This window comes from Pseudopodoces humilis, chromosome 20 (genome assembly GCF_049639895.1).
Source record: "Pseudopodoces humilis isolate 2021_Gansu_Grassland_sample_001 chromosome 20, ASM4963989v1, whole genome shotgun sequence".
NCBI lineage: Eukaryota > Metazoa > Chordata > Aves > Passeriformes > Paridae > Pseudopodoces > Pseudopodoces humilis.
In genome coordinates, this window is record NC_142219.1 from 4602044 (window position 1) to 4621320 (window position 19277).

The 19277-nt window shown below is 57.8% G+C and overlaps 1 protein-coding gene across 2 annotated transcripts in view; it reads left to right on the forward strand.

Annotated features, from left to right (window-relative positions):
* The first annotated feature begins 2548 nt into the window (after positions 1–2548).
* Positions 2549–19277, forward strand: part of SEZ6L (seizure related 6 homolog like) — a 35977-nt gene continuing 19248 nt past the window's right edge. For both annotated transcript variants that reach the window (XM_088064901.1, XM_005524582.2), the window contains exon 1: positions 2549–2690. In XM_088064901.1, the coding sequence (XP_087921027.1) occupies positions 2621–2690 (70 nt within the window). In that variant the 5' untranslated portion in view covers positions 2549–2620. The remainder of the gene's footprint in view (positions 2691–19277) is intronic.

Genomic DNA, 19277 nt, shown 5'->3' on the forward strand with positions numbered 1-19277 from the left:
GGTCTGAGGTAATGGCCGATGAACACGGTGCTAATTAGAGCAATGCCCATAAAGTGGCCTCGGGAGATGTTTGTCTTATTTCTCAGAATCCCTCAGGTTCCTGACCACACAAACACCTCTGGCCCTGAGCGCTGCTGAAGGAGCTCAGGAGGCCACGTTTTGCTGCTGTTGGTGCTGTTTGTGGCGTGGAGCTGTGCACACCCAGCCATGCAGGGCTTTCAGGGAAAAGGCAGAAGGGCCCTGGTGTTTCGGGGAGCAGCAGGAGCAGGGAGATCCCGGGAGCACCGAGGCTGCTGCTCTCCCTCCACACACATCCCGCTGTTTCTCCGGGTGAGATTTCACAGCCCATTAGGCCTCAGCGCTGGCTGCAGGAGGGAAATGATTCAAATCACAGCAGCTCTGGGGAGTGCATCCTGTGGTTCATCCCAGCCCATCTCCCTACACACGTTCCTGCCTCCCAGCTCATCTGAGTCCCCAGCAAAGCTGTTGGAGGCACAGGAGGAGCCCAGCACTGCTGTGAGACCCCCAGGCAGCACAATTCCCAGCAGCAGGTCCCTTCCCCACGTGTGATGCCCTGGAGTCATGGGGTGAAGTCTCACGGGAGCTGGGCTCACCTGCACCCCCTAAACCTGGCTGAGCAGCCGAGGCTCACCATTCCCCCTCCATCACTAACAACTTTTGCCACTTCATGGGCATTTCTGCATCACAAATACGGTGTTTGGTCTCTTTTCCTGCCTGTTTCCATGGCACTGCTGTTATTATCTGGCTATCTTAGGAGTTTACTACAATGCAGATGAGCGCAATAAAAATCACTCAAGGAGAACTGCTAAATGAGAGACAACTCTTATCTTTAGCACCGGCAGGTCGGGAGGGAAGCAGGGGCTGGAGAGGAGGGGGAGCGATGCACAGGAAGCTTTGTTCAACCAAATTCAACCTCCGAGCGGGCGAGTCCCAGTTGGGTACGAGAGTGGCAGTGTTAAATAACACGCTGCACCTCTCGCTGCTTTCTCTCTCTTTCTTATTTCGTTCTTCTCAAGCCCGCTGCCCAACTGCTCCCAGCTGGCGGCGGCTCGGAGTGACACCGGGAATGCAAATGACCGCTCCCCAGCATCCCCGGGCTGCTGCTCCGCTCCCGGCACCGCAGGGGCAGGAGGGAGCTCAGCAGAGCCCGGCAGGGAAAGCGGCAGCAGGATCAGTCCCTGTGTGTGGACAGTTCCTTGGCTCGGTGTGTTCTGCCTGCTGGCCTCGCTGGTGACACCAGAGTGTGATGCTTGTTGCTGAGGTAACGGGATCAGTGTGATTGCTCCCGCAAAGGTAGCGGGGACTTCTCGGATGGCAGCATCAACAAACCGGCTCTTTTGGGAAGAGGCTGGGCAGCATCTCGTGCTGTTTGACACTGGTGCTGTGCACTCGTGACAGTGCTCTGGCTATTTGACTTGACAGGCAGAGCGGCCGGGAGGAGCAGGCGCTCTCACCGGGGGGGTGATTCACAGTCAACCTTTCAGGGCAGGATCTGGGATTTCAGGAGAACGGAGGCTCTGTTTCTGTTCCTCTCAAAGTCAGTGTGGTTACTCCGTGTGCTCTGTGGGCTCAGGAGGGGCCTGCTGGGAGCCCTGGGCTCACTGCTCCTGCTGGTGGCCTGGGCAGGGGGGTCCTGGGAGCCATCCAGGCCACAGTTCCCCTGCAGGAAAGGAAGGTGAGGAGCTCTGGGGGCAGGTCCTGTGTGCTGCTTCTTTTGCCACAGGACTGAGGCTACCCCAGTGCTCACCCGTGGCCACAGGGCCAGCCCAACCTTATGGGGGGCCCTGAGCAGCACCCACAAACTGTGAGCTTTTGTTTGCCCAGTGCCCCCACCCCACTGAGGTCAGGCGGGTCACGGCTGCAGCTCCCACCAGGCCAGACTTTGCTGGCTCCAGCAGCAGGGCCAAGAGCCCTGGAGCATCCCTGGTCCCAAGGGAGCCGTGGGGCCTGTGCCAGCCTCCCTGTGGCACCTCTGCCTATTCACAGCCTGCTTTGGGGAAGCCAGAAGAGAGGGAAGGAGGGTAGGTTCATCTGGGTGTGAGGAGGGAGTGAGAAGGGCTTGGAGTGCTGAGGGGGTGAGATGCTGAGCAGAGCTGGGATGCTGAGAGGGGCTTCGGGTTCTACAGGGAGCCCGGGGACAAGGAGCAGTGAGATGGGACAAGAGACCGGGCACAGGCTGATGGGGGGCCTGCAGTGGGAGCACTGCCCAGCCTGGGGAGGCACCGGGACTCCCGGAGCGGGAAGAAGCCGAGAAGGACGGAGGAAACCACAGTCAACCGCGTGCCAGGGGCTGCTGCGGGAGCCGTCCCCGGGCTGCTCGGTGGGGCCGGGGCGAGCGGGGGGGAGCTGCGGGCGGGGCCGGAGCTCCGGGCGCTGCGCGGGGGCCGGGGCGGCCGCCGGAGCCCTCCCCCGCCGCTCTCTCCGCTCTCTCCGCGCTCTCCGCTCCGCTCCGGTCCGCCCTCCGCCGCGCCCCCGCTCCGCTCCGCTCCGCCGCCAGCGCCCGCCCCCGCCCGGCCCGGCCCCCCTCGGCGCCGAGCGGCTCGGATCGCATCGGCTCCGCTCCGCTCGGCTCCGCTCGCCCAGCTCGCCCCGCCGCAGGATGCCGGGGCCCCGCGGGCTCTGCCTGCTCGCCCTGCTGCTGCTGGGCACCCCCGCGACCCCGCGCCCAGGTAAGCGGGGAGGAGCGGGGCGGAGCGGGCCGGGGATGCGGGGCTCGCCGTCTCCCAGCTGCGGGGAGGGGGCATCGCCCGGCGCGGGGGGGATGCAGCCGGGACCGGGGAGGGGGCGATCGGAGCGGGAAGGGCTGCTGGAAGCGGCCGTGCCACCCCCGATCGGGGACTCCCCCGCTTGTGCTGCACCCCGGGCCGGGATGAAACTTCTGGCATTGCGGGGAAGCGCAGCGGGGCCCGGCGGAACGCGGAGCTCAGCACCGAGGGGCGGGCAGCTCCCGCCGCCCGGCAGCGCTCCGGGGGCCGCGCCGGCACCGGGAACCCGGCGCCGAGGCGGCCGCGGCCTCCCGGGAGCCGTGCCGGACCCTTCGCCTCCCTCCCGCAGGGAGAGCAGCCCCCTGTGTCCCCAGCCTTCCGTGTGCCCCCAGCCCCCGGTGTCCCCAGCCCCCGGTGTCCCTCCAGCCCCCCACTTCCATGTCCCCACTGGTGTTTCTGAGCCACCGTCTCGGTCAGGGGGTGTCGGTGGGGGGGTGAGTGTTTACCAGGGGCTGCCTGCTCGTTCCACGTGTCCCCCGTTTCCACGCAGACCCGCTCCCTCTCCCACTGCTGCGATGCCAGACCTAAGAATAGGCTCCGGGATGCGCTCGCGGGTGACTTGGCAAAGTCATCGCAAACTCGCGTGAGGCTCGGAGACGACTGAAGCGGCGCCTGTGCCCAGTCCCTCGGCACTGCCGGGGTGGCAGGATGAGGCAGCCGGGCTCCGGTGTGTGTCTGGGTGGGGTTCCCAGCCCGGATTGCTCGGTGGAAGAACGGGAGAGGCCAGTGTGTGCTGGCGCTGCAGTGTGCTCGGGGCCTGAGGCTGCCCTCCGGGGCTGGCAGGGTGTTCATAGCAAACACAACCGGCTCCTGGTGTCAGGAGTGCTGTGCGGTGCTCTCTGCCCACTCCAGTCCCTGCTCTCATGGTCAGATTGCATTAAATGACTTTGACTTTTCGGTCTGAAACCCGGCTCTCCAGACAGGGATTGTATTACGGAATCCATCCTTTCTGGGCAGCAAAACAGCAATGGATGTAGAGGGTGGCATTTCTCCCTCACCTGCATGGGTTTGTGTTCTGTGGACGTGCACGTACGTGTGGAGGAATCAGATGCAGAGTCCCTGCCAGTTCTGGCACCCTGTTCCAGCACAGGGACATGCAGAGAGGCACATTCCTCTGGTGTGTTACACAAACGCTCTGGGGTCCGGGCTGCCGGTGCTCTGTGTGACAGCAGCCACCATCCCGGGCTCCTGGGGGGCCTGGAGGAGCTGGGGAGAAAAGGCAGCAAGCACAGGCCCAGTGAGAGCTGTCAGCTCCCTCAGCGCCTCGTGTGCCGAGGCAGGAGGGCTGCCCCAGTCCCACGGGGAGCATCAGCAGGCAGTCCAGCTCCCGGGAACAGGATTTGGCACAATCTGCCATAAATCTCATGGTGGAAGAACACAGTGTGCTGAACTCCTCTTTTCTTGGCAGAGAGAGGGAGCTGATAAATTGTTGACCCTTTACAAGGTTTGGTGAATTATTGCAGTAAAATCCCAACTCCTGCCTACGCAGCCTGGAGCCGCTGGCTACGTGGCAGCTCTGCCCGTGCCTGGGGGGAGTCTTGTCCATCTGTGTGGAGGGCAACACAGCCAGGGGCCCAGAGCAGCAAAGCCTGCTGTTCTGCAGCTGGGGGGGAGCAGGATCAGACCCCGCAGAGCCAGACTGCTCTGCTCCATCTGCTGCTCTTTCTGTTCGTGTGTTCAAGAAAAAGCCATTTTCACATGACTTGCACCCATCGGGTGCTTGGCTGGTGGCTTTGGGTGCTCGGCACTGGTGAAGCCATTTAGATCACCAGAGAGGAGGTGTGAAAGCCTCTCCTCTGCTCTCGGCATCCGCTCGCACCCACCCACCGGCGCAGAGCAGAGCAGGCAGCAGAGGCACGTCCCTGCACAGGAGGGACCTGTGCCAGGAGGCTCCGGGCAGCCTGTGCCGGAGCAGCGGCATCCCAGGAACGTGGGCACCAACAGGGACATTTATTTGTGCCCTGGAATGGGTGGGCAAACACGGGGGGAGCGGGCAGCTGAGCGCAGAGAGGGCAGAGCTGCCCGTGCTGCCCATGCAGGCTCAGCCCCTGGCGCTGGGGATGGCAGGGGCACAGCTGAACCTCTGGGAGATCCAGGGTTTCTCAATATTTTTGGGGTGTCCAATATAGGCTGTGATGAGACCAGCAAACCCTGCCCCAGGCAGCTGGGGGTGCTGAACTTGGGCTCCTCTTCACCCCCAAGGTCTGCACCCTTCCTTCTCTTCCTCGAGGCACGGGGGCACTCCTGGGGGGGCTGTCACAGCCCAGTAGCGAGGACAGAGTTCCCCCTGGCTCTGTGGCGAGCACAGCACCACGGGAGGCTGTTTCCAGAGGATCAGGTGTGTCCAGCAGGAAGGAAAACCGAGCGTGAACTCAGCGAGGGCTGCAACAAGTGCGTGGTGAGCTCTGGCAGCAGCACCCCGAGCAACAAGATAACAGCACAGAGCCAGGCTGCCAGCACAGATAACGGGAATGGGGCTTGTCTGATGGAGAGCTATCAAAGGCCATGGCAAATGGCTCCTCTTCCTTCTCTCCTCCTTGGCAGAAAGGATGAGGAGAGCCTGGATCAGGAGTAAATGAAATTAGTCTCTCTCAGCCCTCTGCTTCGGTATTTTTTGCCATTATGAATATACAAAGATGCCATTTCAAGCGCAGTTTTGTGGATGTCACAGTGTCACAGACATTCCCTTCTGTACATTTTTAACTTCTCCTTCACTGAGGAATCTGGTAGCAGGATTTAGGGCTGAGGAGCCAGGCTGCGCCGAGTCAGCTGAATGTGCTCCCTTGGCATCCAGAGCGGCAGCAGAGATCTTGGAATAGCAAACCGTGTAAAAAGGGAAGTGTGTGATCCATCCCTTGGAAGTCAGGTGGTGCTGGGTTCGGAAGTTAATGGATAATAAGTGATGCATGAAGCAGAGGAGTGCCAGGGCATTGCTGGACAGGTAACTTGGGCATCAAAATGGGCTGGTGTGAGTGTGGCACATCCTGCCAGCAGGCAGGGATGTTCCCTGGGTATTCCAGGTCAGCGCCGAGCGCTGGGGTGCTTTTTATCCCATTTTGTACAGACAGTTGTTTTTTTAATGAAATGGGCTTTGTCTGATTAAATAACACACAGCTTTTGATGTAGACTACAAGCAGCCTCAGAAATCTGTGTATTTTCCATCCTCTGTCACTGCGATGAGCGCAGCTGCTTCCAGTGGGCTTTGGGAACAAAAAAACCCGAAACCAGAGTAACCTTCTGTGAGCAATCCGAAAGTTATTTACTTGATGCGATTTTATTTTTCGAATATTTGAAAGTGGTTACTGAGCAGCAAAATAGGCTCCAAGGAAATCCTGTTACAAAACACAGGCTCTATTTTAATTAGCATGACGTGAGTGACACGGCTGGAACCGGGGCTGCCACCGAGTGCATCTTTCAGGAGCTCGGACACGTCTGTAGGAAACACGGCATGAGCACCGGCTTTGCAATTTTCCAGTCCATCAGGATGGATTTACACTCTTGTCAGGGGTATGAAATTGCTGGATGTGGTGGTGAGAGCTGTGTGTCTTTAACCACTTGGCTTGCAGGGTGCTCTGCAAGGTGGGGATGTGCCTGTCCCTGTCACGGGAGGGGCAAGGGGACACCGGCACCCCAAGAGCACCCAGACCTCTGTCCTTGCCAGGGCTTCAGCAGGATGAGGAGCGGGATGAGCCACACTGGAGCCTGGGGATGGAGGACAACACCTGCACAGGCCCCTTCTGGCAGGGCAGAGTGTGGGGCCAAAGCCAACGTTGCCAGCAGAAAGCTCGGGGTGCAGCTGGTGCCATCCCCCAGCTGGTGCACCCCAAACCAGGGGGCAAAGGGCAGGGTGAGGAAGGCTGGTGGGGTGAGAGAAGGTTTGGCATCACTGTGGCTCAGGCTGCTGCCCTTCAGCTGCTGCTTGTAGCTCCACGGCTTTCCGGAGCCCTTCCCAAAAGGACCTGCTTCACGAGAGGGCTTTTCCTGCTGCTGCACAAGTGAGTGGTGCTGGATTGATGGGATGCAGGGAGCAGATCCGCCTGGTGCAGGTGCCTCAGCTGCTCTCCCTGCAGCCCCGACGCAGTGGCAGGGAACTCAGCCTGCAGGAGCCAGGAGGAAGGGAAGGAGAAGGGCTCTGCAGCAGGAGCGCTTCCCGCCGAGGTGCTCAGAGAGGGAAGGTGTCCTTCATTCCAGGGGACAGGCTGGCAGCTCCTGGCTGTCTGTCTCCTTTCACAGCTTGTTAACTGACAAGTTGTTAAGGATGTTCTTGCTCTGTCCCATGGGGCCGGTCCCGCTCTATCCGCATCCTGCTCTATCCACATCCTGCTCTATCCACGGATAAAAATACCTGCACAATGGAAACGGCAGCCAGAGAGAGGAGTGAGAATCTGTGAGAGGAGCAGCCCTGCAGACACCAAGGTCAGTGAAGGAGGAGGAGGAGGAGGAGGTGCTGCAGGTGCCCATGGTGCAGCCCAGGGTGAGGCAGCTGTGCCCCTGCAGCCCATGGGGATCCACAGGGAAGCAGAGATCCACGTGCAGTCCATGGAGGAGCCCGTGCTGGAGCAGGGTCCTGGCAGGATTTGTGTATCCATGCACAGAGGAGCCCACACTGGAGCGTGTTTGCTGGCAGGACTCATGATCCTGTGGAAGGGATCCAGGCTGGAGCATCCTATCCCTGACCCTGTGGAGGGGACTCATGCTGGAGAAGTCCATGGAGGAGTGCAGCCTGTGGACAGGACTCGGGATGGGAAGTTCATGGAGGAATGTCTCCTGTAGGAGCAATGGAGCAGCTTTGGTGGGCACCCAGCATCCATCCAGTGTCAACCCAGCACACCCACAGGGTCAGCTGCGCTGCTGGGAAGATGGGAATCAAATGAACAAACAAATGAACCTCTGCTGCTCAGCTCTGTCACGACTCAGATCTCATCCCTAAGGATTTCCAAAATCAGAGGAGAACCATGGAGCTGGGTGGCTGGAGGAGCCAGCGGGAGTCTGGGACCAAAGAGACAAAGCTGGGAGCAGGGGAGGCTCACCTTCCGTACCTGAGAGAGCCATGCTGAGGGTTTCCAGCGGAGCCTGTGGCACTGGCTCAGAACCAAGTGCAGGTGGTGGTTATCTCCAACTTGGATCTGCATCCGTGGACCCTGAGGCTGGGGGATTCTTCAGCAGCCACGATCAATGCATGTGACCTGGGACAGCCCCAGGACCCCCCAAAAATCAGGGGGTGTCAGGGAGGATCTGCCAGGAGCTGTAAAAGTGGAGGCTGTGTCTGGCAGGGAGCAATCCTCTGGCCCTGTGGAGAAGACACAATTCCTGCCCCGGAGTCTTTGTTGGATGTCAGGGACGGGAGATAAGGAGCCCTTTGAAGCGGGAGTTAGTGTCACACTGTCACAGCTGCGGGAGCTGCACGAGCTCTGCTTCAGGGATCCAGCCCAGGCTCCAGAGCAGGAGCACCTGGATCCAGCCCCCGCGGGATGGGGACCCTTTGCTGCACTGCTCTGTCCCGTGGTGGCTCAGGGCTGTCCCCAGGCAGAGGGGATGGCGTTCTCAGGGTGCTGAGGAGCTGATCTCCCCTCTGCTCCATCTTTTTGCTCGCTGGAGCTCCCGGCAGTGGTGCAGCTGGGGCTGGCCCGCTCCCAGGGCACAGCCCCGACTCAGACATCTCTCTTTTATTCCTTTTTCCTCCTTTTCCTTTCTCTGGGAAGAGGCCAGAGCAGCAGCTGACCAGCCCCGAGTGCTGGCTGAGCCTGGAGCTTTCCTGATGCACAGCAAGGAGGCTCTGCCTGGATTCCCAGGTCTGCATCGAGCCGGGGCAAACACGGATTTCTCCAGACCTTTCTCCCTTTCCTTGGCCCCAGGAGCCCCAGGACTGCAGTAGGTGTCCAACCCCCAGAGAGCCCAGGAGGCTGGGCAGGGGCCTGGCTCTGTGCCCGCTCCATGGGGCCGAGGACAAAGCATTGGCACCCCAGGACAGATGGCTGCAGCAGGAAGGTGCAAGGAGAACTCCACGGAAGCACAATCCAAGCTGCTGGCAGTGCAGAGCGATGGGATGAGCAGCCTGGCCACTCAGCCCGGCTCCAGAGGCATCATTCCAAGTGCAAAGCTTTAGTCTAGGAAGGAAATTTGGTGCCAAATGCAAAGGCATCCAAAAACTCGAGCACGACAGAAGGGATAGCTGTGAGATGGATCCCAGAGCGGCGTCATCTGCTCGGCAAGGAGGATTCTCACGTCTCGGCCCGTCTCTCTGTCTTGCACACTGGGGTGGGATGTGCCAAAGTCAGGAGCTGGGGGGCCGGGAGCACCCCAGGGAGGGTGGCTCTGCAGGGGGACCCCCGAGAGGGGACAAGTCCCCAGGGCCTCCAGGGGACACTTGGTGATGTGCTCCAGCCCAAGGGCAGCACGGTGAGGAGCTGGCACTGCGGGCAGGAGCGGCTCGGGAGCAGCAGGGGGGAATGAGGGAATGTTCTGGAAAGCGGTCATTTCGGGGCAATTTCAGAGCTAGTCAGAACGGCTGGAAATATTTAAAATTCAAGAGAGAATCTCCATCTGACGTTTTCGGGTGGATTAATGGAGCATGGCAACATTTTGTGGATGAGATGCTTCATCTCGGGTAGAGTGGTGGCTGGGGGACAATACCGAGGACATCACTGCTGATGTCCCCTCTGCCACCCTGCATCTCTTCCATGGTGATGGGGCTGCACAGGAACGGGGCTTGCATCTCCTGATGCTGATTTAAATGCAATTTCAGTGAAAAAAACAGGCTTTTCCTGACAGTCCCGAACTTCCGTTTGCAAAGATACCAAGTCCCTAAATTGACAGACCACTCTGCAATGAGCCCTAAGAGCTCCCAGCGCTCCCAGTACACCAGCACATCCCTGCCCACCACAGGAGTCCTTGGCAAAGTCCTCTTGGACACATCCAGTGCCATCCTTGGAGAGCTCAGACTATTCCCAGCACTGTTGGGGTTAATCAGTTCTGGTGCAGGGGTCAGATCCTGGAGCAACACGGCCCTAAGCAGCCACCCACGGCAAAGCCACCCCAAAATCTGGGGCCCCAAGGCAAGGAAAAGTTACTTTCCAGGGCACACAGCTCCCACCAATGTGTTTCCCTTCACTCCTTATCCATCCACATTATCCACGCAGCAGTTTTTAAATTGCTTCTGGACACTATATTTACATAAATATGTGAGCCAATGAGGTCTAAAACCCTGGTGAGCCCTAAATGGTGAATTAGGTTTTTGGAAAGAGGATTTTATCAATTTACTGCGAGTGCAAATCAACAGAACAGAATTTACAAACCCATCAAAAAGCGAGGTGACAGTTTGGAATTAATCCTCTGCCCCAGGCACAGGATGTACCTCCACAAACATCTCCCAGCATAAATATATTTGAGAAATAGTGGAGGAAAACGTAACTCCTAATGCCTGAGCACGCTGGCGGCAGCGGGAGATGAATGGAGTTAATGTCATCGGGAAGGTGCTGCCGCCTCCTGCTTTATTTTTATCCAAGACTCAGCGCCCAGCCTGCGCTGAGATATTGCAGTTTGTCTTTGTGCCAGAATTTCCCCCGAAGAAAATCTCCCCGATAATCGCTCTTCCTCATCTATTCCTTTTTAGAGAAAAAAAAAGAAAAAAAGAATAATAATAATAATAATAATAATACTAGAATTCAGTTCCTCGGCACCCCTCGCTGCTTGGAGAGGCCCCGGAAGGCTGCGTGTCCTGGGGGGGTGAGCGCCTGTGTCCCCCCGGGTTGGAGGCGGAGGCTGGGGGCCGGATTTTGGGACAAGAACTGGCACCGCTGGGGCCGTTTGGGCTCTGATGGGTGCAGGGCTCAGGGATGCTCGGGGAGAGGGGGATGCTGCTGGTGCCGAGCTCCTCTCCTGGGGGAAGCCGAGCTCTCCGGGTCGCGAACACAAAGCCGTGTCCAAACCCAGCGCAGCATCCTAAATTCCCAACTCCTGCATCTCCTGGGCTCTCTGCTCGCACAGCGGGATGGGAGCGGTGCCTGCCGAGGGGCTGGGGCTGCTCTCCCGTCCCCCGAGGGCTTCAGAGCTGCGGCGGAGATGGAATCAGCGAGGCAATAACCAGTAAAAGCCAAACTTCTCAAGCTTTCTAATCACAACTAGAAAGGCTCCTTTTCAGCTTTTGTTTCCAGCTCACAGAGGAGCCCGCGGCTGCCAGCGGCGAGATGGCTGGCTTTGTTGTGGAGATGACTGTGAAGGACACAGGCTGTGTTCCCATTTAGGGATGCATTGAGGCTTTCTTGGAATTCATTAGGAAAGGTAGGGAGGGAAGGGTGCGGCAAGACGAGAGTCCCTGCCGCCTCACCCGCTCCCCAGGGGGACAGCTTTTCAGTTTTTCCACTGCTAGGCTGTCGTTTACAAGATCTAAATTCCAAAGTGGTTCCGTTCCTCCAGTGGGGCTCATCTGCAGCCAGCCGGGAAGGGGAAGGTGCCCACCCCAGCATCACCGGGCTCTGGTGCCAGCAGGACCCCACATCTCCCTCGGACCCATCTCTGAACAGCTCTGCTGCAGCTCAGCATGGGATCATGGAATGGTTTGGGTTGGAAGAGCCCTTAAAGCCCATTTTTCTCCACCCCCTGCCATGGCAGGGACACGTTCCACAAGCCCAGGTTCCTCCAAGCCCCGTCCAACCCAGTCTTGGACACTTGCAAGGATCCAGGGGCAGCCACAGCTTCTCTGGGCACCCTGTGCCAGGGCCATTCCCTCTTGTCCTGTCACTCCAACCCTGGTCCAAAGTCCCTCTCCAGCTCTCCTGGAGCCCCTTTAGGCATTGGAAGGAGCTCTGAGGTTTCCCTGGAGCCTTTTCTTCTCCAGGTGAGCACTCCCAGCTCCCCAGCCTGGCTCCGGAGGGGCTCCAGCCCCATCCCCCGTGGGGACGGACAGGGCAATGGTGACTCACTGTCCTCACAGGCATTGTCACCCAAGGGCACCAGCAGAACTGAGTCACACAAACACCATCTCCTTCAGTGGCTCAGCTATCCGCTCAAGCTTCCACGAGGGAGGGCTGGATTTTCCCACATTTCCACTCCACATGCACCAGCCTGGCCTCAGGAGCAAAGTCTTAAATTATACAGCGTTACATCTCTGATCCAAGCAAGAAACCCGAGAGAGCAGCAGGGGCAGGAGCCTGCCCAGAGTCTGTCACCTCAAATGGGGGGTCAGCTCTGAAAATTCCTTCCTCTGTCCCCCAGAACCATCCCCAGCTACAGCCCAAATATTTCTCTTGTGGAAAATCCACGTTACAATCTCACGCTGACCTCCTGCTCCCAGGAAATCAGCTGTTGTGTTTATCCGGAGCCAACAGCCCCAGCCTGGCACCTCCTGCCTCCATCCAGCTGCTGCTCCAGGCTCTGCTGCCCCTCGGGGCTCCTGCTGAGCCCCCGGGGCAGGATGTGAGCATCCCTCGGGGTGGTGGCCAGGGTGCTGCTGAACCACGGGCTGCTTTGCCAGAGCACAGCCCAGGATCCCCGAGCACTGTGTGTCAAAAAGGCAGTGCTTAAACCCAGATTTATGTCTCAGATGTGCCTGTTTTAATCATACTACACTGCTATCAAAAGGACATTAAAAATTACGATTACCCTCTAGGAACATAAACAATGGCAGCAGTGACAAACCCCTCATCCCAGGCGGGTGGCACACGGGTTTGTGTAATTGGCCCATTCATTACCTGCCGGGGAGAAGAGCCAGGTCCTTCCTCACCACATTTCCCCATCCCCAGGGTGGGTCAAAAATAAAATCAGGAGGAAATCTGCCCAGCCAGCAGCGACAGGAGACCAAGGAGCTGCCCACGAGAAAGTGCAAAGCTCTGCAGCAGGCCCAGCTCCCACCCAAAACATCCCCCAAGGAAGATCTGGGGGTACAAACCACCCTCCAGGTGAGGTTTAAGGGCTTTCTGTTAACCCAGCTGTGACTCAGGAACAGCTGGATCCCTTCCATGTGTGGGTTTTTGATGTTGTTGTTTAGGGAATTTTGGGGCGTAGAAGAAAGTGACATTGCCTAGTGCCTTACAAGGGAGATGCTTTTCCATCAGCATCCTTGGAGCTGTTCCCAAGGTAAACACGGTGGCAGCAACACCCCATGGGCACAGGGGAAGGTGACACATCCCCCAGCAGGGCAGGTGACACAGGTGGGACCCTGTCTGCTGGCCACGAAGCCCTCTTTGCTTGTTTATGAGATCCTTTTATCCTTCTATTCCTCAATTTTGGAGAATCCAGGGATTCTGTGGGTGCTGCACTGGGCACAGAGAGGGGTCTGGGTGTCCCACAGCCCGTCAGAATCATTAGCTGGGCACTGCAGCCCTGGGCAAAGCGTTGTCCTCTGTTCCCAGTGTTCTTGCAGCCCCCCACCAAAGCCTGTCATTATCCTTTCTGATGGAATTCAGATCAATCAAACAGAATAATAGAGCAGAGGTCAAGGAAGGCTGTTCCTTCCCCAGGGAACAAGGGGCTGCGCTCGTCACAAGTACCAGGGAGCCAGTTTAATTGTTCTAAATCTGAGAAATTATGAACGTGCCTGCTAATTGTGTGTCCTCCTGTGCTGGAGAGGGAGCAGAGCTTTGGATGGGAGCTCCCAGCATGCGTGGAGCAGCAGGGCTAAATCAGCTTTTAATTCCCCCAAAAAGCCTGGTTTTCAGGGGTTGATGGTGCCACCCATACTGGGCTGGGAGCAAACTCTGCCCTGTGTGGGAGCACATGGGTGTGGAGGGATGGAGAAGGATGTGGAGGGATGCAGGAGGATGAGGAGGGGTGCAGGAGGATGAGGAGGGATGGAGAAGGATGAGGAGGGATGAAGATGGATGTGGAGGGATGAAGATGGATGTGGAGGGATGCAGGAGGATGAGGAGGGATGGAGAAGGATGAGGAGGGATGAAGATGGATGTGGAGGGATGAAGATGGATGTGGAGGGATGCAGGAGGATGAGGAGGGATGGAGAAGGATGAGGAGGGATGAAGATGGATGTGGAGGGATGAAGATGGATGTGGAGGGATGCAGGAGGATGAGGAGGGATGGAGAAGGATGAGGAGGGATGAAGATGGATGTGGAGGGATGAAGATGGATGTGGAGGGATGCAGGAGGATGAGGAAGGATGGAGATGGATGTGGAGGGATGAAGATGGATGTGGAGGGATGCAGGAGGATGAGGAAGGATGGAGATGGATGTGGAGGGATGCAGGAGGATGAGGAGGGGTGCAGGAGGATGAGGAGGTGACTGGAGCAGGGGACCCAGCAGGGCTGGGCACTGCACCCAGCCCCAGGAGTGAAGCTGCTGCTCACCATGGAGGAGGACCCTGCTTCTCTCCTGACATTCTGATGGCTAATGGAAATATATTTGCTATCTGTATTAATTAAAATAAAGCACAGCAGCTCATCATGAGGCTCCGTGGGAGAAGCTGTACATGGGTTATCATCATCCAGCACAGCATTGTGCAGCGATGGAATTAGTTCTGCCAGGCCATCTTTAAAACACAAATCACTGATGGCTGATACAGCTGACAATTAATTATATAAAAACCAGTGTCACTGGGTCCGAGGTGAGGGCTGAGCAGCACCAGCAGCAGCTCAGGGATGGGCCCAGGCTGGGCTGGGTGGTCTCAGGGTCTGGAACACGGAGGGGGGGCAAGGCTGTGCCAGCCTCAAACTGCTGCTCTGCCCCCCAGAACGACTCTGGTTTTAGTGAGAAAAAAAAATTTAAAAGTACAAGATAGAATTTCAGCCATATCTTGTCTGCCAAGGGGTTTGTTCCTGAAGGAGTGAGCCAGGGCAGGGGCACAGCTGAGGGCTGGACACGGGGATGTGCTGGGGGTTGCAGTTCCCATATGGGGCTGCTGGCAGGATGTGCCAGTGGAGCTGCTCTGCTGCCACCCCCCAAACTGGCCTGACATGAAAAGGATCCAGCAACGAAATGCAGGATATTGCTTTTTTTTTTTGAAGGCAAAACCAAGGAATGGAAGGGGTGACAACCTGCAGCAAGGCCAGGCTGGACGGGGCCTGGAGCATCCTGGTCTGTGCAAGGTGCCCATGGCATGGGGAGGAGCTGCATGGATTTAAGGCCCATCCAACCCAAACCTTTCTGGATTCTGTGCTTCTCTGATCACATCTGGCACCGCTCCAGGCTGTGGAAAAGCATTTGGGAGCCCAGTGTGCCTCATCTCTCAGCCATCCCGGGCAGTTCTGAGCTGTGCCAGGCCCGCGGGGCTGGCAGCAGGAACGGGGAGCGCTGGGCTGTGCCCCAGATCCTGCCAGCCTCGGTGCACAGCCCCTGATCGATGGAGCCCAATAAGTGTAATAACCACAGCCATCAGTAACCCTCCCTGTCCCTGCCTTGCCGATTGCCAGCAGCAGGGCCCTTCCCCAGCTGTCAGGAGTCATTAGGCACCCGAGCTGCATCATTTCAGAGCAGGCAGCAGGGTCTTTTCAAGGGCACCAGGCAGCACCAGGGCCTGCACGGTTCCTATGGGGCCTCGGTGAGGGGAGAAAAAGCAAAGAAAATCATTGCCTGGGAAAAAGATTCCCCCTGCAAAGAGGGACACAAGTGATGCCAAAGCCTGCCCTGACACATTGCCCGAGCAGGGACCACGCTTGGTCCCCAGGAGGGAGAACCAGGCCCTGCACAGGGGCTGGGAGCATGGCCTGGGACATGGGGAATGCCCAGGTTGTGCCATTCCCTCATCCTGAGCAGCTCCAGCTCTGCTGCCTCTGCCCTGCGTGATCCCAGCAGCTGCATCCCGTGGTGGGAACAGAAAACTCCGTGTGTGCCCCGTGCCAGATGTCACCTGTGCCACCCTCATTGCTCTGAGGCACCTCTCCACCTTGGCAAGGTGGCCAGGACCTGATGGGCTTCAAATCCTGCCTCGAGATGCCCCAGGACAGCTTTTAAGGCACCCAAAAAAAATACATTTTTGGGGTATCCCTGGACAAACACACAGAGGAGAGCAGCCATGGGCAGCAGTGCTGAGGCCACGGGGGACAAGTGACACCCCCGAGGTGCTGCCAGCCCCTGCTCCTCCCTCGGCAGCCTGGACCGGAGCCACGCTGTGATTCCTGTTACATCCTGTGAAAGAAAAATAAAGAGCTGCCAAGCAGATTGAGCAGAGGCAGCTCAGCTCTCCCCCAGTTGCTGCAGGGGCTGCGCTGGGAGCTCAGGCAGGAGCTGGGAGAGCCGGGCTGTGATGCTGCTCTGCTCACCTGCACCTCCAACGCTGTCACCTCCTGTTTCCAGTGCTGGGCTGGAAATGGAATCAAACCCAGCTGGGAACAGGTGGGACGGCAGAGGAGGTTGGGAATAGCCGTGAATTCCATGGATGTGACTGCCCCGGAGTGAGCCCATCAGGGACTTGTGGCCAGACACAGGAACAGGCAGCGACAGTAATCAGACAACTTTATCCCTCCAGATGTTTCAGGGCTGTGTATCCAGTGTTTCCCAGTGTCCCCAGAGCTGGGAATCTGGCTGAGCCCACTCCTGCATCCCTCCTGGATCCCCTCCATCCCCCGAGAGGCAGTGCCAGGGCACAGCACCCCTGCCAAGCCCTCGGCTCCTGCAGCACTGGCACCAAGAGGTGCTGGCATGGCAGGGGGGGCACAGCTGAGCAGAACCAGCCAGGCAGGACCCCCAGGAGTCCCCGGGAGCTCCCAGGATCTCCCTTGGCATCACAGCAGGAGCTGCTCTCACAGGGCTGACCTGCTCCCAAAGAGTTAATCCCGGCACTCGCTTCTCCAGATCTGCTCCACTGCATCTTAACAGTGATGGGAGATTAATTATTTTAGCTGCAGAGAGCTGACTAGAACGGGGTTTTGTAGCTAAATATACTCTCTCTTTAGGAACCCATTTAATTTTATGCCCTGATGTAGACGGCTGGGCTGGATGATTGGCGAAGAAAGAAGGAGCTTCTCTTCCCCCTCTGCAATTTGTAGCCTGAAAAGCTGCCAAAACACTCGATTTCCTCTCCCCAGGTGGGCCCTGAGGAGTGAACATTCCAGCTGGGGAGCCCAGCAGAGGCACAGGAGGGATCATCTTTCTCTCCTTTATCCCTCTGGCTGTCCCAGCTGGCTGGAAGTGTCCCAGGCCAGGCTGGACAGGGCTTGGAGCAGCCTGGGATAGTGGAAGGTGGCCCTGCCCATGGAACAGGGTGGGACTGGATGATCTTTAAAGTTCTTTCCTAATGAACTTCCAAAACAATGAATTCCCCCTCCAACCCAGCCTGTTAATTCCTTTCAGCCAGATCTGTCTGCCTGCAACAAGCCACAGATGTGCCTTTCTTACACTTGGTACCACAAAACCCTGTGATAAACTCAAATGATCACCTGCATCAAAGTTCCTCTCTCCCTGGTGACTTTGCTCCCCTGCTCCCTGGTCCTGGAATATCAGGATAATTCCTGCCCCCATGAGCTGGGGACACAGAGGGATCCAGCCAGCACAGCACAGGCTGTATCACCTCCATGCTGCAAATCTCCTGATTTCTCCATAACTGGATGAGCCTCTTAAATTCCTCTTCCTCCTTCTCTGCTGCTGCTCCTCCCACATTCCTTCGGGAAGGAGCTGGGCTCATCCCTGGGGATTTAGGCCGTGCTGGGGGTGATGCTGCAGTGCAGGGTGCCAGGGCTGGGGACACACAGACTGTGGAGCCAGGCCACCATGGGCAGGTGGCACAAAGCCACAGGTGCCCGTGCAGAGCTGGCGTGGCCAGAACAGACGCCTGGGAGTCAAAGCCTCACTGATTCCAGCTCCGTGGAGCAGCAGTGGGGAGGAAAATCCATTTTCCTCCTAGCTCGGAGAAGTGTGTAATTTCCCAGCATCTGTCAGGGCTGCGTGGATCGTTAGAGCAGTTACAGCTCCTCCCGAGTGCTGGGAGAGGGGGGAGAGGTTTCTGAGTTTAATTCCCGTATTCCTTGTGGTGTCCTTGCTCCCGAGCCCAGCCAGCCAGGCACAGGCAGTGTGGATTCTCCAGTCAGGCACAAACAGGATCGATTTGCCACTAAAGCAGGTTTCCAGGAGTGTTTTGCTGTTGGAATACTGCCCCCAGCTGCAGCAGTGCCCAAAGCCCCTGCTCCCACCTGGAGCAGGAGCCCCCTCGCCCATAGTCAGTTTGGGGGGATTTCCCCCTGTCTCGTCCCAGGGCTCTGGGTATCTGGTGTCCCCTGGGCCATGTCCCAGCCCTGTGTCCCCTGCCAGCACAGCAGGTCCCTGAGCCCCTCAGCTCAGAGCTGGAGTTGGTGAAACACCTCTCTTCCATCCATCCTGGAAGCGCCCAAGGCCAGGCTGGACTCGGTTTGGAGTGACTCAGTTTAGTGGAAGGCGTCCCTGCCCGTGGCACGGCGTGGGGATGAAGTGATGTTTAAGGTCCATTCCAGCTCAAACCACTCCAGGATTTGGTGATTCCATGGTTCTCTCCTCTCTGCCCTTCCCAGCAGAGATGGGTTTGCCGCTGGGTGTGGGAGCTGGGTGGGCAGTGGGAGCAGAGCCTGGTCCTTCCCGGCCATGGCTCCTCGGGCTGGGCACCACTGCCAGCATCCTCACCCAGTAATGAGGGGTTTCCATGGCAACCTTATTTGAGCATCTCGAGTGACACAGATGTAAATTTTAAAATGAAATATTCAGTCCACAGTCCTGTGAGCATAAATAAACCCCTGCACATGGGCAATTTAACAGCATTTTAAAGCAGATCCGAAACTCCCCAGGGGCCAGCGGAGTCTCTGTGGCACTGGGAAATTCATGGGAATGGAAAGAAAAGAGTCCTGACCCCTTTCTGCCCCAGGAATCCCAGCACACAGCTGCATTCCAGCCTGAGTCCAGAACAGCATCAAATCAGCGAGGTGTTGGTCACAGCCGGCCTGCAGAGGATGTGGCATAAAGGGACAGCCCAGGAGGGACAGCCAGCTGTCCCCTGGCATGGGAGGAAAACAACTCCCAACTTTCTCTGCTGCACTGTCTTCCTGAACAAAAGCTGGGCATCTTTTTTCTTCTGGGTTATCTCCCATTAATTGCTGCATGCAACAGTCCAGGTTTTCCCATTGGAGTCTGGAGGCTCCCAGCAATTCCAGAGTGTCACCCACAGTGGGCAGGACCCAGGGACAGGCACTGCTCCTTCATCCTTGTGCCAGACAGGAGAACAGCTTTCTCTTTTCTGAACATTCGGCTGAAATCCATCCACAGCCCTCCCGTCCCTGTCTCACCTTTGCCAGGAAAGCGGCTCCGAAACTCGCGGTGCCGCGGGCAGCCCCGGATCCGGCTGGAGCTCCCACGGGGATGACTCACCCAGATGGGATTGCTACGGTTTTATTTGCTTAGAGGGGGAGCTGACAGGATGCTCTTGAGGAAAACTTTTTTTTTTCCCTTTCCTGTTGGAAAAACTTAATCTGCTGAAACTGTAACTGCAGAACCTGGGATTCGCATCTCCCGCTTGGAGGCAGGCGGCCTTCGAGGCTGCATCTGCCTGTGGGGGCATTTGGGGAGTGAAAGATTGTTTCAATTAAG